General features: G+C 51.3%; 1 protein-coding gene and 1 long non-coding RNA gene across 6 annotated transcripts; one reads left to right on the plus strand and one right to left on the minus strand.

The window, feature by feature from the left end:
• Positions 1-643: 643 nt before the first annotated feature.
• Pyroxd2 (pyridine nucleotide-disulphide oxidoreductase domain 2) lies at positions 644-27,610 on the minus strand. 4 transcript variants are annotated; one of them, XR_003952824.1, is made up of 16 exons: positions 27,124-27,610; positions 24,171-24,190; positions 22,284-22,377; positions 22,134-22,207; positions 17,286-17,450; positions 15,122-15,275; positions 13,058-13,119; positions 12,876-12,973; positions 10,683-10,824; positions 10,210-10,344; positions 8,870-8,942; positions 8,504-8,664; positions 6,106-6,260; positions 4,409-4,515; positions 2,444-2,564; positions 644-1,776 (listed from the first exon to the last, which is right to left on the minus strand). XR_003952824.1 is itself a non-coding variant. In XM_011247383.3 (16 exons), the coding sequence occupies exons 1-16, from the start codon at positions 27,248-27,250 to the stop codon at positions 1,706-1,708; spliced, it is 1,755 nt and encodes a 584-aa protein (XP_011245685.1). In that variant the 5' UTR covers positions 27,251-27,602; the 3' UTR covers positions 644-1,705. The 4 variants fall into 4 exon arrangements, 2 of the variants coding, with proteins under 2 accessions (XP_011245685.1, NP_083287.2); XM_011247383.3 differs by having other exon boundaries at positions 8,508-8,664; positions 27,124-27,602; NM_029011.2 differs by having other exon boundaries at positions 645-1,776; positions 8,508-8,664; positions 17,295-17,450; positions 27,124-27,562.
• Gm19437 lies at positions 20,511-26,223 on the plus strand. Of its 2 annotated transcripts, XR_386719.3 has the most exons (4): positions 20,511-20,762; positions 24,267-24,470; positions 24,925-25,293; positions 26,082-26,223. It is a non-coding gene; the product is annotated as a predicted gene, 19437 (long non-coding RNA). The 2 variants fall into 2 exon arrangements; XR_877865.3 differs by lacking the exon at positions 26,082-26,223 and having other exon boundaries at positions 20,516-20,762; positions 24,925-25,414.
• Positions 27,611-27,966: the final 356 nt, after the last annotated feature.

The following is a 27,966-nucleotide window of genomic DNA, read 5'->3' on the forward strand; positions in this document are numbered from 1 at the left end:
CTTCCGGAGCCATAAACCTCACATGTTGCTGAACCTCTGCTCACTGTCACAGCCGCTGTGTGACATAATGACTTCACCAGTGAGCTTCCTGTGTGCTTGAGGTTCTTCAAGATCTGTGCCTGGGAGGAAGTTTCCCTCCTGCTCAGGGACCTGGAAGAACAGAGGGCGGGTGGGGCAGCTGTAAATCAGGTAAGGGGAGAGCCCTGACTTGTTTATTCTGGTAAGAGTTTTATGTGACGAAGTCAGCAAGGGACCCGTTTGCCTGATTCATGGCCAATCTGCCGAGCCATCACTTTGGGTAGGGCTAATCCACCCTTCTCAGTGGGTCGGCATGAGCTGTGGCCTTGTAGGGTCTGAGGCACTCCACAGTATTGAAGCCTTGGTCTTCTCTGTCCATCCTTCCAAGATGTGAGACATCCGGTGGGGAACCTCCAAACTGTGGGAAGTTCTTCTCACAGCGTTAAAACAGCCCCCTCCTTACTCCCACCCCCTCCAAGTTCCTTCTGTTAGCAGAGAATGGTCAGCAGCTGTGCCCGTGCGCCAGGCCTTGGTAGGAAAGCTCCGCACAGGAGGAGGACTACCATAGAGCAGCTGTCTGGTCTTGGGCTGGTGTTAGCAATCAAGGCCAAGGCTGGACCGAATGTCCCACAGTAAATTATGGTTTATTTGCCACGAGGGAATATCAGACAGCTATTAAAATGTTTTCAAAAGAACACTGGATAGTTTTTGACATAAAGTAACTTCAAAGAAAGACATACATACATCACATTAAGAATATGAAAATGTCTCCTGGTTGCCTGAAAGGCTGACCAGAGTGTTGTCCAGTGGTAACTGACTGTGCAGAAGAAGGTAGGTGTAAGAGTCCTAGGAAGCCTCTGTCTGACCTTCAGAGGGGACAGCTTAGGATGGTGGCCTTTGACCCGCATGCAGAGGCTGCCAGCACAGTTGTTATTCATGGAACTGTCCTGTGTTTCTTTCTGGCAGTGACAGCCCAACTCACTGCAGAATGAGGCCTTTTTAGGTTGAAAGGTTTAGTGTCGGACATGGCAGATTTAGTACCTGGCAGGCAGAAGGTAGAAAGCGGTTCCTGCAGTTTCTGGTGAGCCCACTCTACAGTCACCCTCAACTGCTATTTCCTGACCAGAGGTTTTGACGGCTTGAGATGCAGACCTTTGCTCGGGCCCATCGTGTGGGCCCGAGAGAGAGCTTGTGAGTCACTGTGAGTTTGTTTTATAGTGACAGGAATATGACGGTAGTTGACTGGGCATTGGTAGGCCAGGCCTTCAATCAGTTGGTAGTGGGAAACCCGCTGATAAGAAGGGAACAGTTGGATGTTGGTCCAAATTTTTCCATGCATTAGATGGACTGTGTCCAACTAGTGTGCCAAGTTCCCCCAAGCTATAGACACAGAAAAACAATACAAGCAGTCTCTATACAAAACATGGTTTTTAAAAAGACAAACCCAGCTGATCCATGGACACCTGAGGCACAGGTGAGACAAACCCAGCTGATCCATGGACACCTGGGCCACAGGTGAGATTGTGCTAAATACAACTGAGTCTCTGATTAAGGAACAGATGGCACCTTGCTAGTACAGTTTGTCTCCAATGGCCTCCTTGGGAGCAGGGCGTCTTGGGCAGATGGCCTGCTCGGTGGCTCAACGTGCAGGAAAACTTTCCTCCCCAGGGTCAGAGCTGGTCCAGCGTCACATGTTCTTGAGGTCTCTAAAGACTACGTGGGCCGCATTCCGTCCAGCCGCTCCCATGACGCCTCCTCCTGGAACCAAAGCTCTGCTCAGAAGCCCACCAGAAAGGGACAGGGCGGGACTCATAGACAGAGCCACAATTTGGAACAAATGCCAAACTGCCTGGGCTCCCTGCAGCTTCCACACACAGCCATGGGAAAGCAGGCAGGCTGTGGCCACATTGGCCTCTTGTGCCACTCTCTGCCAGCCTCCCTGCCTCAACGGGGGGGCCGGGGGGGGTGGCACTTGGCAATTTAGCAGGTACAGCTGAAGTGTAAGAATCAGGAGTGGGTGGGAGTCTCAGCTCTTTATGGGGGCCTCACCCACATCTCAGAGAGGGCGTTGCCAGGAGATGACAGCCACAGTGAAGTCACCTAGGCTTGGAGTTGGTACAGCAAAGCATTTTAAGGTTAAGGAACATTCCTGATCCTCTCTGGTCTCAAAGATGGGTGACGAATTAAGGACAGCGAGGCTCCCGCAGCCCCTGGAGGAGCTGCCTCCACCCCTGCATCAGAATGTGTCCCTACACCTGGGTGGGGGGAGATGTTTACCAAAGTGGAGGGCTGTGGCAGCCTGGCAGAGATGCTGCTCTGTGCTTTCCCTGTGTGATGGCTTCCCACATCCTCCTCTGTAGGCAAGCTTAGGACAGACACTCACCCCACAAGCCCTCACAGCCCACACAGGAAGTAGGTCACTCACCAGGATGGGCCCCACTCCCACAGAGGTACAGGCCCTGCACTGGGCATCTGTAGTCAGAGTGTTGGGGCACTGGACGGGCAAAGTAGAGCTGGTCCAGGGACATGGCACCGTGGAATATGTTCTGTGGAGGCAAGGTTATAGGGTTCCAGCTGTTAGTGTAGGAGTGCTATGGGGAAGCAGGGTTCCAGCTGTTAGTGTAGGAGAGCAATGGGTTTTGCCACAATGGTTGGCTTCTCCTTTTCCTATCTTCCAATCCAGGTCCTCCTGCTTCCTAGATATTTCCCTGGATTCTTAACTCAGGGTGAGAGAGGAGAGGGAAACATCCCAGACTCCAGGTCGAACTCCCGGGGGTATTTCATGGAGAAGAAAGAGGAGTAGGAATGTCTACAGAGTGCAGGAAGATTGAGTGAAAAAGAAAAGGAGGGACCCTGGGGTTTGCTGTGGACCATGAACTCTCAGTCTGTTAGGAAGACAGGCTTGACTTGCTGTGTGGGCACAGGCTCCTGCTGGGGCTTGGGGCTTTGGGAAGCCACCATCTCAGTCTGGCCTTGAGCATCCCCGCCCCCACCCCTGTCCCACGGGCATCGCACTGTGGACAGCAGACAAGGTACAGTAGGAGCTGGTTCTGCTCACAGGTCCAGGTCAGGCTGGCCCAGAAAGGCAGTGGGTGTCCTGAACAAGGAGACCAGAACCTGCTGGATGTCACTGTAGACTGCCCCTCTTACTGTCCCCTCATCTGGTCCCCATGTGAACAACCTCTTCCCCAAGCCATCCTGCCTCTGTGATGACACTGTCCTTAGCCTCTGGGGTTCAACCTTTATGTCATGTCCACCCCTCAGGCCATTCTGTCACCAACCCCCCTGACCCATCCCTGCCTCGGACTGACCATCCACTCAGTCTCTGAAGCCCCTCCCACCGCCCAGCTTTTTGCCTTCTGTCTGGATCAGTGCTGTTGAAACAAAGACGACCAGAGCCATGCATGCCATTTTAGAGTTGCTAGGAGCCGCATTAAGAGGAAAACGGCAAAGCCGGGCGTGGTGGCACACGCCTTTAATCCCAGCACTCGGGAGGCAGAGGCAGGCAGATTTCTGAGTTCGAGGCCAGCCTGGTCTACAAAGTGAGTTCCAGGACAGCCAGGGCTATACAGAGAAACCCTGTCTTGAAAATCCAAAGAGAGAGAGAGAGAGAGAGAGAGAGAGAGAGAGAGAGAGATAGAGAGAGAGAAAGAGAGAGAGAGAGGAGAGAGAGAGAAGTAAACGGCAAATTAGTGACATTTATGTCGATATTTTAGTGTATTTTAGTTAGTCTAATAGATTCTGAATCTGACTGTTTTGGCACATAGTCAATGGCATGGTTTAACATGATGGCATCACTTGTGTCCCTGCTGGGTTCCCCACTAATGTGCATCGCAGACCATTCAGCTCACTATGGCCTCCTTAGGCTCAGTAGCTCCTATGGCCAGGGGCTGCAGGGTTGGAGCTGCGTCAGCCTGGAACTCCAGACTTGTCATGGGCTCCCGGCCTCCTCTAGGCTCCCTGACTCATTACTCCCAGGCTCTCCTGTTCCAGGCTCCCGGGCTCCCAGGCTCCTGGGCTCCCAGGCTCCTGGGCTCCTGGCTCCCCGTGGTCCCGTGCTCCAGGGCTCCCGGGCTCCCGGGCTCCCGGGATTCCAACCAGGCTTCTGGCTTCTGGTCTCCAGTTTACTTTATCTGGTAAACCAAAGCTTACTACAAGGTCCTGCTTCCTTAGGGAGGGAGCTCTCTTTAGAAAAGGCTGATGGGAAAGGCGAGGCTGTGCTACAGGCCTAGTGACCTTCTCAGTGGCACCTGTGCATCTGTGTCCCCTCTCCTGGCCTACTCAGCAGGGCCTCCACCACTTTCTAATGAAGGCTGGGCAAAGCCCAAAGGGGCCAGTCAGGGAGGCAGGCAGGAAGATAGCAGGATGAGGCCCCCAGGCCTCCACTCACCCCTCCAGGAAGCCTGAAGATTCTCTCTAGATCCGGTGGGGTGAGAATATCTCTGGCCAGCACAGATCTCTTGAAGCCGGGGGCATAGGCCTCGATACAGTCAAACACTAGAGCCCAGGAAAAGCACCGGGAAGAGAGGGACCATAAGATTGCGCAACTCATAAATTTACTAACATCTATTGAATTATATGAGTCGGTAGTTTATTTTATCCCATGCAAATTATATACCAGCAAGCAAAAAACAAAATGAGAAATGGCCCATAAGCAAATACACGCTTTATCTAAAGGGCCTGTAGCTGGGCCAGCCTCACTCCCTCATCCCTTACCCTGGCCTAAGCATGATGCTACCTGTCTGCTCTGGAATATGCGAAGTAGTTTTTTCTCCATGCTTTGCCACGCTGTTGCTTTTGCTTGGAATGTTCTTGCCTTCCGGCCTACCCCATTCATTGTTGAAAACCCAGTTCCCTGGGGTGCTCCTGTCTCTGGCTCGTGGCTTCCTCCTCTTGGTCCATAAAGTACAATCTGCTGTGGTGATCTGTCACTACCTAGGGAGTCTCCCCGACTGGACTGTGAGAAACTGGAGGGCAAGGACAGAGACTCCAGCTTTATAAAAAATGCTATGTGCTAGTGTGTGTGTGTGTGTGTGTGTGTGTGCGTGTGTGTGTGTGTGAGAGAGAGAGAGCAAGAGAGAGAGAGCGCGCATGTGTGTGTATCTGTGTATGAATATGTGAGTTTGTGTGTATGTTTGAATGTGTGTGTATGTGTGTAGGTGAGTGTGTGTGACCATGTGTGTGAGTGTGCGTGAGTGTGCGTGAGTGTGTGAGTGTGTGTTACATATATATGTGTGTATATGTGTAAGTGTATGTAAGTATCTCTCTGTGACTATGTGAGCTTTTTTTGTGTGTGAATGTGTGTGTATGTGAGTGTGAGTGAATGTATAAGCATGTGTATATGTGTGTATGTGTGTGTGAATATGTGAGTTTGTGTACGTGAATGTGAGCATGTGTATGTATCTGTTGTGTGAGTCTGTATGTGTTTAAATGTATGCATGTGAATGTGTATGCATGTATGTGTATGCATGTATGTATCTGTGTGTATGTGTGTGAATGTGTGTGTATTTGTGTGTGAGTGTGTATATGTGTGTGTGACTGTGTGTGTATCTATGTGTGAATATGTTTATGTGTGTGTATCTGTGTGTGAGTGTGTATATGTGTATATGAATGTGTGTAAGTGTGTGTGTGTGTGTGTGTGTGTGAGTGTGTGAATGTGTGTATGTGTGTGTGTATGTATGTGTGTTTGTATGTGTGTGTGTGGTGTGTGGGGTGTGTGTGTGGGGGGGTGAGTGTGTGTATATGTGTGTGTGAGTGTGTGTATATGAATGTGTGTGTGTGTAGAGGTCAGACAACTTTAGGAGTTGGATTTCTCCCTCCACTCTACGTTACACTATCAAACTCAGGTTATGAGGCTTATACCTGTGCCTTTACACACTGAGCCATCTCTCTAGCCTGCGACCCTGTCCTTTTGCCTTTCTTAACCTAGTGCCTGATCACCATGCTGACAGGAGGTTTCCTTCTTCTTCCCTTGGGACACCCCCTGCAGTGTTTAGCTGGAATGAGGCTGTGGGAAGCAGGGAGCATGCCCAGTGGACCCCACGGCTGGGTATCACCTTGCAGAGCTACCTGCGTTACTCTCTTTACCTTTGTCCGCATAGGTGTTTTTCTCCTGCTCATTCCAGACCTTGCCTCCTGCCAGGGTGTAGGGTGTATACTGAGTGAAGAGGGAGACAACATGGCAGCCTGGTGGAGCCAGGGTAGGGTCCAGCGATGAAGGGATGCAGAGTTCAATCATAGGCCTGTGGTGTCAGGAGGAACAGAGAGGGTCAGGACTGAGGAGAAGAATTCGGGGCCATCCTGAGGTGGCATGAGATAAATGAAGGCCACCCAGAGATCTGGTCTGATTAACACTGTGAAGCCACGGCGGTTAGCATAGTCCAGACCACCTCTGTGGCATTCTCTGGGACAGAGAGCCCAGCCCCCAGGATTCTGGTTCTTTCTCACTGGCTCAGAGGTCTGGCCCAGTCTTGTCCTCCTTCCTCACAGACCTGTGTTCTAATCTGGGCTCCCCATCTCAAATGCCAGATAGTAAGAACTATGGAGGGGTCAGGCCTGAGTCACCTGGTTCTCAAGTGGTCAGGGTCCAGCCATGCCTGCCCCTCTCCTCCTGGCCCAGGAACCCTATCTGGAATGAACAGGCCAAGCAGAGCATCTAGATCTACTCGAGCAGCATTGTCTGGTGCCCCATGCCCAGCCTACCACCTTAGCCTGCAGCCAACACCTTTCCTACCTGCCACACAAGACGGCAGGTCTCTAGATACATTTGACCCTTCATTCCTGGGGGCTCCGCACATTCTCCAACCACAGATTGAAAATTTATAAAGAATGAAAACTATATTCAGAGATCATGCTCACTCTCCCCTCGGCATCATCCTATAAACAATGTCCCGCTCACACACCATTTTCTGCCTAACAGCAAACCCTACCCTCGTGTTTTAAACACCTTTAACACATGCTCAGCACCTGCGTGCTCCCCGCTCTCCTCGCCGCCACTTCTGCTGCCTCCGCTCAGGTCCCAGCCACTGTCCTGCTGCCCTCAGATTCTGCATCCAGTAACCAATTGTAAGAGGCATCCCCTCTTTGTCCATGGGGATGGGGAGTTCTTTCTAAAGGAAGAGTCAGGGTTTCCTGGAGTGAAAGCCAGGGCAGTGGACAATGCCTGGCCAGCTGCTGGGGCTCTGTGCTCCACTCTAGCCTGGTAATTCTGTCCCAGCCCAGCAGTACACCCCTGCCTCAGGGCTTTTGCACCCGCCCTTCTCTCTGGGTGTCCTTCCTCGGATATTCACACAACCTGTCTTGCTCAGATGTCCCTGCTCAGATGTCACATCATGAGGTGGAGTGGGGCCGGGGGGGGTGGGGGGGGGAGCTTTTCTTTTAGAAGGCAGACCTCCACCCACCCACTTTCCTTTTCTCCTCAGTGCCTATCACTGGTGCACATGACTGGCTCGTTTCTTCTAGTGGAGGACTGACACAGAGTGGGGATCCTGGGGGTCTTTCCTGCTGCTCTGTGTCTGAGCTGACAAAGAGTAGGCGCCACGTGAGCAACCTCACGTCTCTCCTCGCATCATCCCACAACCCATGCCTGGCGTGGAGCCTGACGCTGAGTAGGATCACAGGACATGTCTGTTGAACGACACAGAGGATGAAGGCTATGCCGATGCCTGCTGTCTCGTCCCGTGGCAGTACAGCTGGATGGGGGGTGCTTTGGGGGGGTTGGATGCAGGGGCTCCTCAGACGCGTACTAAGGGCTAAGTGAGCATGCCTTCTGTTGTCAGAGAATCTGAGAACCCTTCTCCCGCCCAGGAAGTACCTCCTCTTCTATTTATTCTGAGTACTGTCCTTCTCAGGACTGTCCCCACTCGCCTGGGACACTCCCAACAGGCCCCCATGTGGTGGCTTGAGTAGGTTTGGCTCCCATAGACTCATGTGTTTCAGTATGCTTGGCCCATGGAAGTGGCATTATTAGGAGGTGTGGCTTTGTTGGAACAGGGTGGCTTTGTAGGAGGAAGTGTGTCACTGGGTAGGTGGGCTCTGAGAATTCCTAGTGCTCAGGCTCTGCCCAGTGCTGAACTGCCCCACCCCAGCCCCCAAAACGGCAGCCTGCAGAACATAGTCTCCTCCTGGCTGCCTTGGGATCAAGATGTAGAACTCTCAGCTCCTCCAGTACCATGTCTGCCTGCACGTTGCCATGCTTCCCACCATGACAATGGACTGAACCCCTGAAACTGTAAGCCAGCCCCAAATAAAGGTTTGTCTTTATAAGACTGGCTGAGGTCATAGTGTCCCTTCGCAGCAATGAAAGCCAAACTAAGACGCCCCCTCCTAATCTCCACTGCCCTGATGTTCAGTTTTCTTGTCTGAGATACGTTTCGTGGCCTTTAAACATGGGTAGACACTGGTAGATTGATTCTGGGACCCTGAAGGTTTAGTGCCAGGTAGAAGGGGCTCAGAACACACAGGGGACACAAAAGCCAGGTCTCACCCACTTTTGGGAAGGCAGGCCACCCTTGGCATCTTCAAAGGCCTGGTGGAGGAGCAGGGTGTCTTCACAGTTCAGGTGGATGGAACACTGATGGTGACCTTGGGGCTGGTCCCCGGGAGCATTAGGGGCCGCCTGGAAGTTTGGCAGCCTGTCCACAGCCACTGCAGAGCCAAAGGTCAGGTCAGGTCAGGTCAGCTCCCCAGCCTAGCAGGGTCCTCCCTCGATAGTCAGGACCTGCTTGTCCAGAAGTCTCAAAGTATGACAAGCTGGGGTCAGGGCAGGAGAGGGCAGTGTGGCTGGGGTTCTCCTAATTTGGAGATTCCTATGCAATATGTCAAAGGGCAGACACAATCAGACATCTCTTACCATTGATCTTGGTGACAGGAGACTGGGTGTCCAGCTGGGAGATTCTCTTCACAAAAGCCCCGGGAAGCCACTCCTGGAAGGAGAGACTTCTGTGTAAGGCCTGGGGGTAGCCAAGGAGTTCAGACCAGCCCTGCAAGCTCTGTCTGAAGACATCCTCTTCTTCCATCAGAGACAGCCCCATACTACTCCTCTGTGAGAGCTTCCCAGAGCCCTTCTAATCTAGGCTGAACATGTCTTCCTCTGCACTTGGCCCACTGTCCCAGCTGGGAGTAGCTCTCTCCATGTCCTGCCTGGGACAGGGACTGACATTTGTATTCATCTTACTCCTGCTGGCCACGGCTCTTGCTGTTTCAGAATTGCTTCACAGTGTTCACTGAAGGCTGTTGGATTTCCGTAGTGGAAATAGTCAGAGACAGTACATAGCGCTTTGCCCCCAAGAACAGGCCTACATATGGATGCTCATGCTCAGATACGGATTATCTTATCTTTCAGGGACAGGGAAGGTATGGCCAATTGCAATGTTCCGAAGTCCTGAGCCCTTTCTGGATGCAAGCCCCTTCCCATGTTTCTCCACAGCTCCCCCCAACCCCCCCCCAACTCACACCCACTGACCCTAGACTGGCTGGGAGACTGGATTTAGCCAATGTCAGCAGGTAAGATGGGTCCAAGTCAAACGATGGAGCATGCTGAGCCTGCCAGCTGTCGCCCTCTGCCCGGCCTGAGAACACGCTGCAGCCCCTGTACCAGAGGCTGAGGAACACAGGAGTCCCCCACTCTGTCTTTCCACAGAGTCTGTCCTGGACCAGCCGCAGCCAGCCAGTTCCCAGACAACTGAGTCCAGTCAAGACCAGCAGAGCCACCGCCGCAGCAGGTGACACACATGCCCCAGCAGCTGAACCAGCCAAGAGCAACAGCTTTCTCTGTCTCTGAGAGACGGTCTTATCTGCCCAGAAGTTTTATTACTGTGCTAAAAAACAAAGCAAAACAACCCCTGAACCTCCATTCCCGGCATTAATACTGCAATAGATCACTGGCAGATGGTGGAATCCAAGTTGGCAAGGAGAGCAATCCAAATCTCAGTAGTAGGAAAGTGGTAAAAATTAGAAGCCAGACCTGGGCCCTGGCACCGGCTTGGCCTATTGCCAGCTGTGAGGTCTCAGTACCCTCACCTCTGTGGAACTTCCCATAAACCATGAGACTTCTCTACTGTCTGCAAGCTGCTGACTTGCTCAGATAAGCCTTAGCTCTCTGACAGTCCAGCCTGGTGTAACGTGCGCTCCCCACACCACATTCCAAGGCCTGTATGGCGGACATGCTATCTCTCCCCTGACCAGTCTCACCTGTGGTGTCAGCTCTAAGAAGGTGACCTGTGGTGACGCGCAGGACAAGACGACTCTGCTTCTGACCTCCTCGCCGTCCTGCAGTGTGACTCCTTGGGCACGGCCTTCACTGTTCACCTGAACCTTAGCCACAGTCTGCCCCAGCAGGAGACCCCCAAAGCACCCCCAGAAGGAAGCCCAGGTTGAGAATTGTGGGTGTGGCTCGTAGGCACCCATCCTTTTTCACCCCTAACCCATTCCTCAAGCCAGAGGCTTCTCGGGGTGCACTGATGCAACCTGCCCACCATGGAGCACAGCCCACGCGAGGCTTTGTGACTGGTGAACTTGAAAAGTTGGGCAGTCTCGAAGCGAGAACCTGAACTCCGGGCTTCACTTTGTTCATCAGTGACTCAAGAGTCTCTCTGAGTCCGAGGCTGCTCCGCCCTCCACCCTGCATCCAGGCCAACAGTCAGGGTTGGGGAAGAGGCTCAGACCTTTTCTGTGAAGATGCTTGCTCCACGTGTAGCAGCCGAGCTCGCGATGGCATCAGAGAGGGCGCCCATGCCACCCTGGACGTAGCTCCAGGCGCCCTGCGTCCCCTCCAGGCTACCCATCACGTGATGCAGCAGCACATACCTCAGGGCAGAGCACAGAGCACGGCGGGCTGAGGCGGCGGCCAGCTCAGTTTCAGAAGCAAATAGCCCTTTCTGTCCTGGATCTTCAGCAACTTCCCAAACCAGCCCTGTCCCTGCACCTTTGCGCGAACTCAGTGCCATACCACAGCCCCCCCCCCCCCGTGAGTATATGTGACACAGGACCCCAGCCTCCATGTGCCACAAGCATGCCAAGCACCAGCTAGGCATCTCTACATGTGTGCATTTCTGGTGACCCCAGAACCATTGTCATCCTCTGAGCTGGCCGTGCTCGGTGTCCCCACCCAAACGAAGGGCACTTTCAATGACCCACCAGAAACCCTGACGTCAACCCTGACCACGTGTCAACTCTGCAGATGCTCAGATGCCCTGACTAGCTCCCTCTCTCTTCTCTCCCTCATGCGGAGGGAGGCCCAGACCAGGGCCACCAGCTCTCCTCAGCACTTGTCCTGCAGGTCATCTTGGCGGAGCCTGGAGCCCTGGTCTCAGAGCCCGAATGCTACCATCCTCCTTCCTTTCAGAGCCTTTGCTGCACAGTATTGCCTGAGGGGACAGGCCAGTGTCATCAGGTGGTGCCCATGACTCCTGCCTGTGTCAGCCCACTCCTCCCCTCACAGTGCATGTCCCTGCTAAGCTGCACACCCCTTGGGTTGCTGGAATGGAGCCCTTGCTCCTGCCACTCCAGCCTCTGCACCTGCTGGGCTGCCAGCCTGGAACCTCTTCCTTCCTCGTCTGTTTTCAGCAAGCCCTTCTCTTCCACTCGTTTCAGATCAAACACTTCCTGTTGCAGGCCTTTCATTACAGCAGGGCAGCTTTCCCTGCTGGCCCACTAACAGAACACTTTCCGATAGTCTCTGCTTGCTCTGGGTCTCTGCCCCGTGAGGATTTCTGGTCCCTGGACTACTGTGTCTCCAGCACCCAGCACTGGCAGGTGCTCATGAGCAGTTGCTAAGCGAAGCAATGGGTTTCTAAAACTCATCTTTTACAAGTAGCTTGGGTCTCACCTTCCCTGAGACCCAACAGAAAAAAAGGATGGGAGGCCCCAGATCTGTATTGGCTGGCTACTCAAGAGCTTGGCAGAGTGCAGCAAATGCTGTCTTTGCTTCTTCTTCATGGCCCTGGGGACTTCAGGACTGGCTTGACATCTATTGAAAAGTCACTTCCTGGGGGTGCTTTTATCCTGAGAGATAAGCCACACTGACAGCTCTAGTTGCATCTTAGAAACACTCTTGGTGGCCCTTTCCATCTCTACATGCTCATGTGCGAGCACACACACACACATGCACACATACACACAAAAACATGTACACACACATGCACATACACATATGCACATACACACACGTATGCACAAAACATGCACATACACATACATACATACACTGACACATGCACACATACATACACACACTGACAAATGCATGCACACACACACACATATACATACACACCAGCACACACACCCTTCCACTCCTGATCTTACAAGAGGCCAAGGAGTTCAAAACACAACCATGGCCCTCGCTGTCTGGCTGCTCCTCTCCTATTGGGCTCTAGGCACACACAGGTCCTCACAGAGGTCAGATCTCAGCCCTGGCAGGAAACTGTGTGTATGTGGGGAGAGGAGAGACACGGGCTTTGCAGGAGTAAAGAGGGAGAGGGAGAGGGAGAGGGAGAGGGAGAGGGAGAGGGAGAGGGAGAGGGAGAGAACCAAGAGGAGGACAGAAGATACTGACAGCAGGAAGAGGCTTTGTCAAAAGATGCATGGAGGAGAACAGCTTAGCAGGAATTCTGGGGTTCAGACAGCATGCGCTAGAAGTCAGCTCTGCCTCTCATTAGCCACGTGTCTCTGGGCGGGATACTTCTCTGAACTCCGGTTTTCAGATGTGACTCTTAGCGAGTTCATTCCGCATGTGTGCTATGCTGATCTTCATGCCTGTGTGCTAGATAAGCTCAGGAAATGCATCTGTGAGCATCCTCTCATCAGGGAGTGTGTTCTTCAGCATTCGCCCCACCCCCACCCCTGTCCCCACTCACCCACTCCCCGGAGTGTGGGGACTCGTCATTGCTCCAATCACAGCATCTGTTGCCAGAGTTGCCTTCAGAGGCTCAGACTCAAACCGTTGGTCCAGCACCTGAAGAGCAAAGCCCCAGACAGGCTCAATCAAGGGCCTGGGTGGCAGGAAAGCTCCCCTAGGCCACTGTCTGGCCACACTCACCTTGGAAATGGGGGCTGTGAGGACCTCATAATATTGGGGAAGCTGGGCTCCCAGGGTGCGCCCTGAAAGAGAAATGCAAACATCAAGTGAGACAGGCTTTGAAGAGACTCCCTCTATCTCTAGAAAAGAAAGAACAGGAAGAGACAGAGACTTGGTGGCGACAGTGTGACATTCAAAGGCAAAGTATGCTTAGAAGGCTCCAGGTCCCCTTTAAACACACTCAACTCTGAGCCTGTTTCTTTGTAAGATGGGGGATGTGTTTCATATGCCACTGTAAGGATTAAATGTAATAGAAAAGATGCATAATTTTGTGGGCACTAGTTATATTTTAGCGAAAGGACAGGGTTCATGAGTTTTGGCCACTGTGGCCCCTTTGCATACCTTGGCAGTTGTCAATAGTACTTGCTTAATAAATATTAACATAGTGAATTTATAATAATTGATATCGTTATTGCATGAGAGTCATCTGAAAAGGAGGGGACAAAGTTGACTTGCTGTCTCCATTTCCAGACGCGATAACCACCCACCATAGCTGGCAGACTTGCTCTGACCTTGCCTCAGGGCTTATCCATGGGGTTCCCTAGCCAATGGAATGTTTATAAATGTGTCACAGATGGAGACTCGTAACTGGCCTGGGCAGTGGGGCTTGCCCCCTGAGCATCTCCACTGATGTGAGAAGAACATGCCAGTGTAGCATGCTGATTCCACACATATGACGAGACAGGAGAACAGAGAGGGTACCATGCCAGTTATCCTCAGCCACAAACACATGCACGAGGCCAGACTGGACCTGCTGCTCCTGCTGGCATCAGCTGAACCACAAAGAACCAGGAAAATAAGTGCTGGGTTTTAAATGCCAGAGGAGTTTTTTGGGGTTTCTTTTTCTTGCGACCATAGCTAACCAATTCAGTGTTTTTCTAGGATATGGGAATTTGTCTGTGTACCCGAAGGACTGTAGAAAATAGCAGCATATTTGATCAGGCTTCTATCTTAGACCCTTGGAAGACCTCACTAATCGATCACAGACCTTTTAATATTTGGGGGGGGGTTCTAAATTTAGTATTCTTCCTCATATGGGGGCAGCTCCTCAAATTTTCTTGGGTCTGATATCATGATCTAGCTGTGGCAAGGCACTTCACTCAGGCTCTGATATTGAAATTCCAATAGCCTCAAGTGAAGGCTTCAATAGGACGGACCCTTTCTTCTCTGGGCTTCTCTGGCGCCACTGTCAGCTCATCTAAAGGTGCATGTCCAGAGGTTACAGTCTCAGGAAAGAACCCTGGACCAGTTGGGAACAGGGCCCCCTCCTTCTCTTAGGAATTATCCTTAAGGACCCACATCCGTCCTGTGAGTCTCAGAGTCCTCAGAGAGTCTCATCAGGACCACTGTCTCATCTCTCACCACCCCATGGTCAGGGCCAACACACACTCTGGTACTGGTTTCCTCTGGGTGGCAGTTTGCATAAGGTATGCCCCTGTCAGGTTCATGTGTCTGAACACTTGGTCCCCAGTTGTTGACGTTGTTTGGTGGTGGTGGTGATGAGTAGGTGTGTGGGGCTTATGGAACCTTTAGGAGGCAGAGCCTTGCTGGAGGAAGTATGTCTCTGCGAGTGGGTTTTAGGAGTTTATAGGCCCTATCTCCTTTCAGTTTACAGCCTCTAGTTCCTGCATGTGGATGAACTCTGGCCAGCGAGCTTCCGACTCCTGCTGCCTGCTGCCACGCTGTCTTTACCATTATGGATTCTCACCCTCTGAAACCTTATGTTAAAATAAACGCAGTGATACAGGGTACCTAATGCATTCTGCAGTTTCCTCCTCCCATCCCCCTTGTGGGTGCCTTGTGGTCACCCTTCTAAGTAATCACAACCCTTGGTCTTGGGCTCTGTTTTGGGGGTAGCCTAAGCTGAACCTCTCCCTGGAGAGTTCCTGGCAGCCTCTGTGGGCCATGGCCGCTTAGCTGACTGCACCTGGTGGCTCCCTTGGGAATCAGGTTTAGGTCTAGAAATCCAGGTTTGTTTCCACAAAGGTCACTCCCCACACCCTGATCCTTGGACTTTAGACTTACCTGCTTTCAGCAGGGGCTTCAGGGTGGACAGTGCCCTGAGCCTCTGCAACAGAGAGCCATGCTGAAAGGCTGTTGTGTCCACTGGAGCTGCATCCAGTAGGGGGTCAATGGCTAGCACCAAGCGTTTCATGAACTCCTCGTATCTGGGGAAAGCCTGCAACAGAGCTTACACGTTAGCATGCCACAGCCCAGAATCCCACAGGAGAATGTCCTCGTGCCTGGTCCTCTGTGCCACACTCCCATATGGCTGCCATTCCCCAGAGTGTAGCCCTGGTGGCTCCTCGGGCCATATCCCCAGCTGTGGCTCAGCTTGGCTCTGCTCAGTTCTTTCATCTCCAGGTCTGTATGTCATATGTGAAGGGCAGAGCAGTTTGTGCAATAGAACAGCCACCAGGGCCAAGGGTCAGCATGGCCCCACACTAGCCACACAAAACGGTCGTGTGTCTGAGAGTATAGGCCCTGTGACAAAAACAGATCAGAAATTCTCTCATGTCCTCTGTTTGTGACTGGTGGAAGGCAGATCTCTTCCCAGCATGCTGACCACTCTCATTTGGTCTCTCAGACTGACACATTGCTTCATCCCATATAGCCACAGAAATCTTTATCTTCTCACCTAGCAGCCCCCACAGCAGAACTCTCTACAGCCGTGTTCTAGACTCTTCCCTCCTTACTGGGGCTAGGTGATAGGAACACCAAGGGAAGTTGCTACCAGAAGTCTGGCTCAGCTATATATATATATAGAGATAAACCCAGGAAATTGTGGTATTACATACAGTTCTGTAGTGAAGAACTTTTAAACTTTTATTATTGCTAATAATACATTTTTGCCTAGACTAGGCATGCAAAATAGCTTTCAAGCACAAAAGCATAGGCCGAGGTCTTTGGGTTCCTTGGGAAATGGACCCAGCCCTCCCACTGTGTGGTCTTAGTAGCAAGTAGGGCCACAGGCACTGGGAAGAGGGGTCCTCAGCATGTTACATCAGATGCTCATGACGCTGAGGGCATGGGAGGTGAGAGGACAGTCCCAATTGTCAGTCAGCGCTACATCTCCATCCGAGTTGCCCACAGGCGACTGGAACAGTTTGGAACGAGGTGATGCTATTTGGGAGAGGGGTGAAGAAGCTCTGAGACATGGGACTGTTTGGCAGGATGTAGGACAAGCTCTGAGGGATACGGGCTGGCTCTGCTTCCACAGAGCTGTTTCTGACAGCTGAGGAGAAATAGCCAGCCCCTGACATGCCTGCCGTCACAGCCGAGCTGCTCCTGCCACGCCTTCCTGCCATCACCAACCGTTCCCTCTTAAACAAGCCAAATAAGGCCTTCTTCTTTTAAGCTACTTGTAGTTTACTCTCTGTTACAGCTTCGAGAATAGCAGTTAACACGGCCAGGTTTAGGATGCTCTGGGTAAAGGGGAGAGAGCTGCTCACCTGTGGCTGTCCAGCCTTTGCCCAGTGCTAGGCTAGCACACCAGAAAGCAAGTGCATCGAGGGCAAAAACCTAGGTTTTTCTTTATAAACATGCCTCCACTGAGATTGGATTTGGTGGTACACCTCCGGCCGGCATCTGGGCTGGTACAAGAACGGCCGTTCTAAAATATTTCCTCAACTGCAGAAACCCGCCATACCAGGTCCATTACATCACCCATCCACTCATCTGGAGAAAGCCAGCAAACGTGTTCCTGCACTGGATCTGCAGGAAGCAGCCGGCATTCTCCATATGGTGTGTGTTCTGGGAGGCAGCTTTGCACACCACCACGGACGCTTTCTTGCTTTGGTTGTCATGGATTGATGTCAAACTGAAAGAACATTTTCCTGTCCTAAGTTCTTCTTGTGGTCTTTCATTGGGCTTTGGGATGGGTAACACGTGGGGTTCTGAGCAAAAGCAGAGGGGTAATGCATTCCAGGGATTCCGTTAGGAAACTCAGCCTGCAAAGACCGCCTGGCGAGCCGCCTCAGATGAACACCAGCAGCGGGCGCCAGGAGTCCCAGTGTCTACTGTGCTTAAGCACTGTCCACCAATCCCGGTCAAAGTGCCTCAGGTCACAGGCTAGCATGGGCCGCGCTGTCCAGGGAAAGCAGACCACTGAGCTACAGCCTTGGCATCCATTTCCTCTCCAGAGCCTGCTGTGTGTGGGCTGCTGAGGGAAGCTTCAGTCCCCGCTCACCTTCCCTACCTGAGCATCCTTCCGTGAGAACTGAGAGATTTCCTTCTGGTTTGCAGCCATATCTGTGCCCAGCAGAAGGGACCTGGGCAGCCTGTTCAGTGTGCCCTCTTCCAGCATGGGGGTGAAGGAGTAGGGGTCTCTCAGATGAAGTTTCAGCCCGTGTTTCTGCAGAGCACACAAAGCACACACACTTTAGGGATCTATGTTTCTGCTCTTGACCTTTCTCCAGTTCTGTTTGTGGGACCAGTTAGGTATGTTCGTCGTTGGTCCTGAGGTGTACAGACCTGGTTCCTAGCTTTTGAACAAAGGTTATAAATAGCCCTCTTGTCCAGAGACCCAGTGATAGAGCAATAAACCAAGACGCACAATGTCACACCGAGCATACCATATTGTACCACGTCCCCGCCCATCCACCCAGTACCCACTTCATCAGGTAGGGATCTTTACAGTTACGTCTACATTACAAGCCTAGAGAGCCACATACGTTCAGGGAGTTGAATAGTTTGTTCCCACGTCATTTTAGAAGGCAATCTGTCTATCAAAGCCACACCTCTGTGACTCCCAGGACCTGAGACCCTCATCTATAGCTGCCTCCCATCACTTCAGAAGGCAGTACTTGGAGCTAAACAGTAAAGCAATGGTTATGTGAAAATTCACGTGTACAAGGTGGGTGAACTAGTCATTTAGTTTCTATATTTGCATGGCAGTCTACTTTACTATTGTCACTTTAAGTGGATGTCTCCTCCATACATTTTAAAGTCGGCTTTGATTCTCTCGAGCTTCCTCACAGCGCGTCGGCTTCTCCAAAGGGCCAGCGGACACAACAGAGACTGAGCTGACATCAGCTGGACGGACAGTGGCCGCTCTCTGGAGATTTCTTTGTCCGGATCCGTGGCCTGCTTCCTCACTGTAGGGCTCTGCTCAGATACTAATCAGCAAGCCCCACCCGGCACCAACCACGCTGGCACGATCTGTGTTCTTCATCCAAAGAAGAACAAAGCCCTTGTCACCACATGGTTAATTACACGTACATTTTGTCTCCGTCTCCTTGAGGAGGAGGGGGCATTGTCTGCTTTGCCGCTGCTGTGTCCCTCTCATGGGCATGGCACATTCACTCCGTGTGCTAGGGAAGCATGTGGAAAGATGACCTACCAACATTCCAGGGGCTGCCCAAACCACAGATGCTCCAGCACACACCAGTGCCCAGGCGCAGGCGTTCACAGAGCAGAATCCACATGTGGGTGGGGTCTGGCCTGGGGAACTTTTGGCCTTTTTTTAAACATTAAAGTTGAGACATCTTTATTACAGGTTGGAGAAACTTCTACCTTGGGCTCTCTTTTTAAAATTTAATTTTATGCATAGAGATATTTTGTTCCTGTGTGTGTATGTGTGTGTGGTATGTGTGTGTATAATGTGTGTAATATATGTATGTATGTATGCATGCATGCATGTGTATGTGTGTGTATGCATGTGTGTGTGCATGCATGTGTATGTGTGTATATGCATGTGTGTGGTGTGTGTGTGTATATATGGTATGTGTGTGCATGTATGTATATGTCTCTGTCTTATCTGTATGTATGTGTATGGTGCATGTGTGTGGTACATCATGTGCCAGGTGCCTGTGGATGTCAGAAGACCGCATCAGAAGCTCTGAAAACAGAGTTACAGATTGGGGTGAACAGTCCTGTGGGTGCTGGGACTTGAAGCCAAGAGCTCTACAAGAGCAGGAAGTGCTCTTAACTGAAGTGTGGAGATAGCTCTCCAGCCCCTGCCTTGGTTCCTCCTGATAATGGCAGGGGCTATCCTCAGTTCCTCCCTTTGCCTTACCAATGACATCTTTTATATTGCTAAATTAGCTCTGTACAGTGTGCACGCCTCTCCAGCCCTGTGCCCTCGTCACAGACTGCCATCTTGTGGTCCACTGAGCAGCTGCCTCTGGTATCTGGCTTTCCACACCATCTCCAGCACGGGCCAGGGGACTGATGAATCTTCTATAAACTTCTGCTTCCTGACTGAATACCTCTTCTGGCTCCTCACTGTCCCTGGATGAAACACAGTCCTAGCGTGAGCTCCCCCTGCTCTGTCCCCCACATAGTCTGTAGTGGGATGCTCTGGCCACAGGGGCTTTCTGCTCATACTTGCTTTGGCCTGCCAGCTTCCATTTTCCTCTGACCAGAGTACTTTCTCTCTCAGACATACATGTGGCTAGATCACATCAGCGCATGTGTCACCCCTTCAAGGAGTCACCGTCACCAGGGAAGTGTGGAACTTCACTTCTTATCACACTGTCTTCTGTTTTTTCTTTTCTTTCTGTCACCTACCTTCATTTAACGTTCCCTTGCTGTGTCTCAGATTCCCCACTGTCCCTGTCCCTAGGCCTGTTCTGGGCCTGGTGCAAAGCAGGCACTCAGGGAACACAGACTGACCATACCAGTCGATAAGCAGCCCGGGGGAAGCTGAGTTCTTTCAGATAGGTCAGGTCATTCCCACCAGCAGAGAGGTTTCAGGGGCCTCGCCCTAGGCAGATTTCCTCAGTAAAGCAGGAGTGGGAGGAGCATTGATGGAAGAGGTCTAGAAGATCCCCTGGGGATGGGAGGGAAGACAGAGGCTGCTTCTGCCCCTCCCCAGGTCTGCCGCCACAAACTGGAACTCCATTAATACAGTTTCCTTCAGCTACAGTGAGACAGACTGACGACCCTGGACCTTAGCCAGGCTTTGGTTAAGCTCTGTCTGGTTCTGATATTGTATCTATCTCCTCCATTCTCTCTCTCTCTCTCTCTCTCTCTCTCTCTCTCTCTCTCTCTCTCTCTCTCTCTCTCTCTCTCCATTTGGGCTTCTGTTATCGCCTGGTCCGTAGTCTCTGGTCCTTGATTCTATGGCAGTGGTTCTCATCCTTCCCAAAGCAACCCTTTCATACAGTTCCCCTTTTCATACAGTTCCTCATGTTGTGATGACCTACAACCATTAAAATTACCTTTCTTGCTACTTCATAACTGCAATTTTGCTATGGCTATGGCTTTTAATATAAATACTTTTGGAGACAGAGGTTTGCCAAAGGGGTCTGGACCCACAGGTTGAGAACCACTGTATTAGAAAGAGCTTTTGTAAGCAGTGCCTGTGTGTTTTCTTCATTTCATGCAGGACTTATGCAGTATAAAAGGCACCACGGTTCTTTTTTTTTTTTTTCCCAAGATGGGAGACAGCCAAGTTGGCCTCAGGACTTGAGGCGGTTGAGTTTATGAGGGGGAGGAGGAGGTGGGCAAAGGCAGGCCAGCCAGTGAACAAAGGTGAGCTGACAGGAAAGACGAACCAGACGGCCCAGAACCCAGAAGAGGCCCCAGTCCTCTGAGACGAATGTCTCAGGGGGTCCTCTACTAAAGTCTGAACCGGGTGAAGAAGGGGAGTCTCTTTTAGCCAAGATCTCCACACACATGAAAGAGAAAACCCTGTTTGACAAGTAAATGAGGCCAACCGAAGGTAAGGACTACAGACTGTGATAAGTGACTAGCAGCCACGCCCTTAAAAGAAGTATACTGGAGTGGGTGTGATGGAGAACGCCTTTAGTCCCAGCACTCCACAGGCAGAGGCAGGTGGATCTCTGTGCATTTGAGGACAGCCTGATCTACAGAGTGAGTCCCAGAGTTGGGCCAGGGCTACAAAAAGAGAACTTGTCTCATAAGACAAAAGAAAAGTATACAAGTATATTGTTACACCCCAAGTGTTGCCCCCAAAGGTCTTGGACCCCCACAGCAGGCCTGTTGGAATTAAGGGGTAAACGATGACAGTAGATACAATTAATTAGTCCTTCCTGGCCCAACGTTAATGAATTGAAGGATAAATTTGTGGTAATAAATGCTTTTCCTTTCTGGTCACACAACTAAAAGGTAAACTGAGGCGATACTTATTCCTCCTCCCTGTTTGAGGTACATCCCAAGGTCCAGGCCACAGAGAGCAACTAACTCTTAGTAGAATGTAAGTCTAATCCCTAAACACTAAGGTTCAATGTTCCCTCATTGGCTCGGCCTTAAAAGGTGGAGCGTGCAAAGCCCACGTCAACCCTGGGAAGGGAACAATCTTACACTATTCCAACAAAAACCCAGGGGTAAGGCTATGGGTATCTGATTCTTTTTATCTCTGGTGTGCCTATGTTGTGTCTCATAACATACTTTTTTTGCTCTGCACGTCATTAAAAATATGACTGTCTCTCCCTCACTAGCTCCTTCTCCTGGTACCCTGACGTCATGTTCAGGACCGTCTCCCTCTGACTTGAATACATTACCTCTGAGTTTCTTTCTGTGTCTGTTTTAAGATTCTTTTATCTTTGAGACCATGAATTCGTAAAGGGGATTCTGCCCACAGTGACGCTGTTTTCTGCTCACGCTATCAAGAATGGTGGTAGATGCCAAAGTTTAACAAGGGCAGCTTTGTAAACTTGGGTGCCCAAGGCTGCATTATGGGTGCTTTATGAAGACCAGATAAGATACCAGGAGGCTAAGGGAGCTAGGAGGAGTCGGAAGACCCTGCCAGGTGCTGGCGTGCAGACGGCAAGTCTGATGGTAAAAGCAACAACAGCAGCAGCAGCAACAACAACAACAACAACAACCCTCGTTTTTCAAGAGGCCTGTTTCTTATTTGAGATTTGCCAGATCTTAAAGCACAGGGTGGCTGAGACAAAAATCAAGCTATGGGATACCGAGGAACAGGTGTGGGTTAGACAGAGCCTGGAAGAGAAGAGAGACCTCCGGCAGGAAGCTGCTTAGGGCATGGATATGATGCCTCCCTCCCAGGCCAAGAAGAAGGAGTCACACCCACCCTCTACCAACCACCAGGCCAGGCCAGGCGATCTACCTTCAGCTCCAGGTCTGTGCAAATCTGTGGCCTCAGTAGGCTCAGGAGATAGGATGCTCGGGAGAACTTGAACCCTGGAACCAAATCAGAAGAACCAGTCAGTCACCCCGATCACCACTGCATCCCCCCCACCCTCTTCTCAGGGCTCACCAGGAATGATCTCCTCCGTGACAGCTGCGCCCCCAATCACATGGCGCCTCTCGAAGACCGCGGTGTTCACCCCCAGTCTCTGGAGGTACGCTGCCTGGGAGGACACAGGGTCCTTTCTTGATCTCTTGGGGTTGACCAAGGAGCCTCACTGCCGGGCCTGCCCCAAACCCTTGGGTATGATGTCTATATGTCTGTCCTCTCAGACCTGGTGTGCCTACATCTGCCCCTCAACTTCCTAGCTGAAGATGATTTTCCTCCCAGAGGGCAGGCCTGGAGGACACATATTGCATCGTGTCTACTCTGCCCTGGGTGTCCATCTCCTTCCTCCCAGGCTGGAGCAAGCCCTGTTCTTCCACTGGGGCACATCAAAGGCAGTATGGTGGGGTTGAGGACACAGGCCTGGATCTCCAGGTTCGGGTTCTCATCCGCATCTCGTTCCTGATAATCCACATGGCCCAGTTCCCTCACATGCAAAGGCAGAGCTAGTGATTACAGTTCTGACTTCTGCAGCTCCACAGGGCTGGTGAGGGTTACCTTAGCTCAGTGGCTCTCAACCTTCCTAACACTGCTGCCCTTAAATAGAGTTCCATGTGTTGTGGTGACCCTCAACCATATAATTATTTCATTGCTACTCCATAATTGCAATTCTGCTACTGTTATGAATCGTAATGTAAATATCTGATACACACGCTATCAGAGATGCGACCCCCTAAAGGGTCATCACCCACAAGCTGAGAACTGCTGCCTTAGCGGCTCTCTAGTGAGTCCTTAAAAATATGCTTTACTGACTGTGCCTTGACACCTGTGGCCTATGCAATAAAGGGACGCCGTGGCTTTAGTAAAACTTTATTTGAGGGAAATGACTGATGCACAGTTTCTCTGGTACTTAGTGGGAAATTAAATTAAGCTAGTCTAGGCCTACAGACCTGCAGAGAGAGAAAGTGTGAGTGTGTGTGTGTGTGTGTGTGTGTGTGTGTGTGCATGCACATGTGTGCAGACACGCACACACGTGTGTCTTTGTACCCCTGATATCCATGTGACAGTAAAGACAGTGAACTTCCTAAGTCACCTTTTGCAAAGTCCACTTGGTAACTACTGTATGGGTGTAGCTAGCCCACCATGCTAGGAACAGTTGTTGTGTTACCCCCTACTTTACAGATGGGAAACTGAGGTTCAGTGAGGCTAACAGCTTGCCTCAGGCTCCCGGAGCTCTGAGGAGGCCAGTTGGGAATCTAGTCTCCAGGTATATTGTACCGAGAACAGAAAAGAGTGAGCCTGGTTAGCTGGCCTGGCACACAGAGCGAAGCCATGCTGCTCTCTTAAGAGACAGAAACTACTTCATAGACCCACATCTGTGAAGCAGGTTGCTCTGAGACCACAGGAATGAGGCAATCACTGAGCGGGCCCACTGCACAGCAGTGTCTGAGCACAAAGGGCGTCTCTGACCGTCTCCAGAATACTGAGCACTCCCCGTCTACTCCAGACAAGCTTTGAGAGTCCCAGGTCGTCTTCATTTGCTGACAATATCTAATCTCGAGCAAAGCCTTCTTTATTAGACTCTATACTAGGTCCTTTCCAACGCGTTCTTCCTTGGGGAGCACAAACTGCCTTGGGGTGAGGTACTCTTCCCACTCCACGTTCCAACTTGTTCCTCTACACCAGTGAGAGGCATTTTATAAGCCTCGGACCCTCCCACATGGCTTGGGGCAAGGACAAGGAAGCAGTCTATGACATCCCCACTAGCTGGCCCTGGATCAACACTAGATGCATGGACAGACTGCCCTTCCCTTTGTTCCTGTGGCCTCTGTCCTGCTCGCCTTTTCAAATCCCTGCCCCCCCCCCCCTTTGCTGCTGGGGACACTGAAGTAAGACCAAAGAGGTACTCACAGCCACCAGCCCATTGTGTCCTGCAACGAGACAAGAAAGAAAAGTATTACTAAACACATGCTCTTTAAGCGCTGAGTCCCCTTATTTCTTCCCCAGGCCCCGGGTATCTTCTCCTCTGTCCTCCATTGGATTCAGCATCTCACGGGGCACCAGGAAGCCACTCTGGGTCTGTTGGACTCGGCTTGGAAGAAGCTCTCTTCCTTGCTTTCAGGTCAGGGGGATGTCCCTGGACTTCTGATCTTAGAGAGCCAGTGTGCAAGTGGCATGGTCTGGGTCTACGTGACTGGGAAGGCTTCGAAGGTAAGTATGGGCAGGGGCTGAGTGCCACTCATGGGGACAGCTGCTGTCACATATAGCTTGTTTGACCCAAGGTGGCTCGAACTAGGCACAATAGTGTCTCTGTCAGTCCACAGTGCTCCAACAAGGACATACGAATAGTTCAGAATTTTAGAAAATGGAGCGAGTAACTCATAGAGCCTCAAGGTGTGCACCAGTAACAACACAGGCTCCCTCCTGCAGGCTGCGGGTGTTGTGTTGGAACCTGATCTCTTACAATTTCCCAGTGATTTCTGTGCAAACAGCATCAGAATTACCCCGAGCGCACAGGCCTCAGGCTGTGCCCTGCCCACGGAGACAGGTCAGCTGTTGATGGAGAATCATTCACAGGCAGAGAATAGGCCATGAGGGTGTTGGCCAGCGTTGGGGCCCCTGGTTATTTTTCACGTTGGTGACAGATGCCATTCTTATCTTTCAGATGTCAATAGATGCCTGTGATCTTGCAGCACCCGCCTGGACGAACCCACTGTGGGCTCAGATCTAAATGCTTGACTCTTATCTGACAAATGTCCACACGCAGGGGAGCAGCCGTGACCCCCCCTGTGATGAATTTCTCCATGGCTGAGTTGCTTTCGTTTTAAATTTCCCACATGGAGACGTCCCGAGTTTTAGAGGTCATTGAGCCAACTTCTCAGCCATTAACGGAGTCTCCGAAACTGGAGTTTTCAAGCCCTTTGCTCACTATTCACAAGAATAAATGTACTTTACACCGTGACCTAGCACTCACCTGACTAATAAATGTTTCACAGGACCAAAGCTCCATGCTCTCACAGTAACCCATCCTGTGGTAAGTTTATGCGATGACCTATGCCATGCAGTGCCTCTCAGGCTTTCTAATGCCGTGGCTCTAATGCAGCTCCTCGTGTTGTGGTGAACAACCGTAAAATTATTTTTGTTGCTACTTTATAACTGTAATTTTGCTGTTATGAATCATAATGTAAATATCTGATATGCAGGATAGCTGATATCTGACCCCTGTGAAAGGGTCATTCGACCCTCAAAGGAGTCACAACCCACAGGTTGGGAGACTCGATGTGGTTTTATTTTTAAAATGTTAGAAAAATTTCATGAGAGTTAAAAAAAATGCCGTTGGGCCTGTCCTTGGTGTGAACCCGCAGTTGGAGGAACCATTCTCTGAATATAGACATAAACTCAAGGCAGGCAGCCCAGGCTTCACCTGGCTTGACCCCCAGAGAGGCATCTAACAACCAGTGGCTGCTTTGAAGTTCTCCATTTGTAAGGCAGAGAGTAATATGCATGTAATATATATATAATATACATACATATTCATATATAATGTGGAACCTTGTGGTACTGAGGGAGGAGACTTAGCAGTGTCTAAGAAACACTCAGCCCGCTGCAAGGCTGCATCAAACGTGGTGGCTATCGGCTTTTCATTGGTGGCTCATCAGTCTTGGAAAACTTGTCAAGTTTCCTTGGCAACTGGTCTCAGTTCAGCCATGAATGAATGACAAGGAGATTTTAAGTGACAAAGAACAAAACCCCCAAAGTCCAGTCCCCAAGTCCTGACTGACTCTCCTGTGGCTTCAGGTGACCTGTCCCTTTCTGCTGCAGGATCTGCTAATCCCCAGCCCTCAGGGGGATGCCCACCCAGCAGGAGCCCACTGAGCCTGGGCCCTTCTGCCATCGTCTTCACACAGTGGAGTGTTGAGTGGATGTTTTCAATGGGAAAAGAAAAAAAAAACCAACTTGGTATTTAAATCAAGAGTTGCATATATTTGATTTGTAAAAACTGTGTGAGACATATCTTTATTTTAGTATCGATAATAAAAAAAACCAAGTCTGTGTATAATAAACACTCACTCATGCGTGCACAAATTGGAGAGGGTGGTTCTCAGTAGACACAAGAAGAAGCCAAACCAGGCCAGCATTTATTTAAAGCTGTGTGATGCGTCTCACAAAAAAATGTGAACCTGCTATCATCTATGTAAAAGCCCAGCTGGGAATAAAAGCCTTCAGGTCCCAAAAGTGTGACCCGGAAGGCCCTGGTGTGGAGTGCAGCCTGGCCCTAGGCTATGCCTTAACCTAGTACTTGAGGCTGAGAGTCAGCAAGATGTTGCAGGACCACCACTGTAGCAGGTATCTATGTCTGAGGGAAGCCATGGGAGATGACACCCTTTGTGGATGCATTAGGGTGTCTGGGAACCCCTCAACCACCTTTTCTCTTTATGAAACAACTCTGGCTTCCTTTTCCAATGGATGATCGCAGAAGTGAGATTGGCTCTCATTTGTCTACAGTCCGGAGGTCTTTGCTTCCTGCATAAGGTCCCGGGAGGAACTCACTCATTTTGCGGGAGATACAGGGAAACTCCTGCGTTTATTTAGTCACTCATTATCATTCTAGAGAGAAAGGTTTAAACCCAGAAGGCAAGAGCCGTTCTAGTCCACACAGCACACCAGGGTGGAATTAGAACCCAGGGATCCTGATTCCCAGGCCAGGGAGGACTTCCATCCCAGGTCCTGCTCACTGGAACTCCCGGCCAGGTCGTGCCCATAGGAGAGGCAGCAGCAAGGCTCCTTGGAGGCCCCTCCAAGGCCGGTGGGCAGAACGCTGCCTTCCTTCCCTGAGCTCTGGCTCTGCCCTCTTTGGTTTTACCTGCTCCTATCACCACGGCATCGTACTCGGGCTTCAGGCGCCCGTTGGCTCCCGACTGAGCTCGTTTCCAAGTAGGGCAGGGAGAGGAGTGCAAGGCCCTGATGAGACCTCGGCCGCCGGCAGCCATTTCTGCCCCCAGCAATTTGCTTGCACAGTCAGCTTTCCAGAGGCCCAGGCAAGGGGAGGGGCTGGGAGTTACAGTTCAGTGTCAGCCTTGGCCTTGGGCCACCGTTTCCCAGGGTCCGAGCTTCTGCGGCTCTGAGTTTGCGCAAGCCAGCCTAGAGGAGGGGGCATGTAGGCTAAGAACTGGCAGAGTCTGAGTAGCTTCGAGGAGTCAAGCGAGTAGGTGGCAGAGTCTGAGTAGCCTCCAGGAGTCAAGCGAGTAGGGACCAAAGAGAGAACAATTTAACTAGGTTCTCCCAGGCCCGGTAGTGGGCTAAGGGAGAAGAGGAGCCAACGCAGAGGCCCCGCCTTCCTCTTGCCTCCCTTTTCTGTACCGGCAGAAGCCTGGGGGCGGGGCCGAGATCCTAAGCTGTGGGATGGGCGCTGTCAACTCAGACTTTACTCCTGCTTGTCTGGTAGTCAGGGACCTTGCAAGGTGACCACTGCTCCTTGTTGCGGGATCCTCCCCAGTCATCTTTCAGTGCCTTTGGACGACAGAAAAGGCCACCCACGTCTCCAAGAGCTGTGTGTGTGTTCTCTCACGCACACTCCAGTGAGGCTAGTCTTGCTGGGAGGAAGGATATGGACAGTTTGGGCACCTTTCCAGTTTTCCAAAGTTTCTCAAAGATTTGGGCTCACACCTGTAGATTACCTCAACTAGTATGAGTCCATACATACAAT

This window comes from Mus musculus, chromosome 19 (genome assembly GCF_000001635.26).
Source record: "Mus musculus strain C57BL/6J chromosome 19, GRCm38.p6 C57BL/6J".
Taxonomy (NCBI): Eukaryota; Metazoa; Chordata; class Mammalia; order Rodentia; family Muridae; genus Mus; species Mus musculus.

Bases quoted from the DNA above. Each gene is read 5' to 3' on its own strand.
- Pyroxd2 (XM_011247383.3), bottom strand. From the start codon at position 27,250: ATGGCTGCCGGCGGCCGAGGTCTCATCAGGGCCTTGCACTCCTCTCCC. The intron at 10,345-10,682 runs GTCTGAGCCTCT...CTGCTGGGGCAG, and splicing joins CAAGCATCTTCACAGAAAAG to ACTGTGGCTAAGGTTCAGGT. The intron at 6,261-8,507 runs GTGGGTGAGACC...CTGACACCACAG, and splicing joins GGTGGCCTGCCTTCCCAAAA to GCCTATGATTGAACTCTGCA.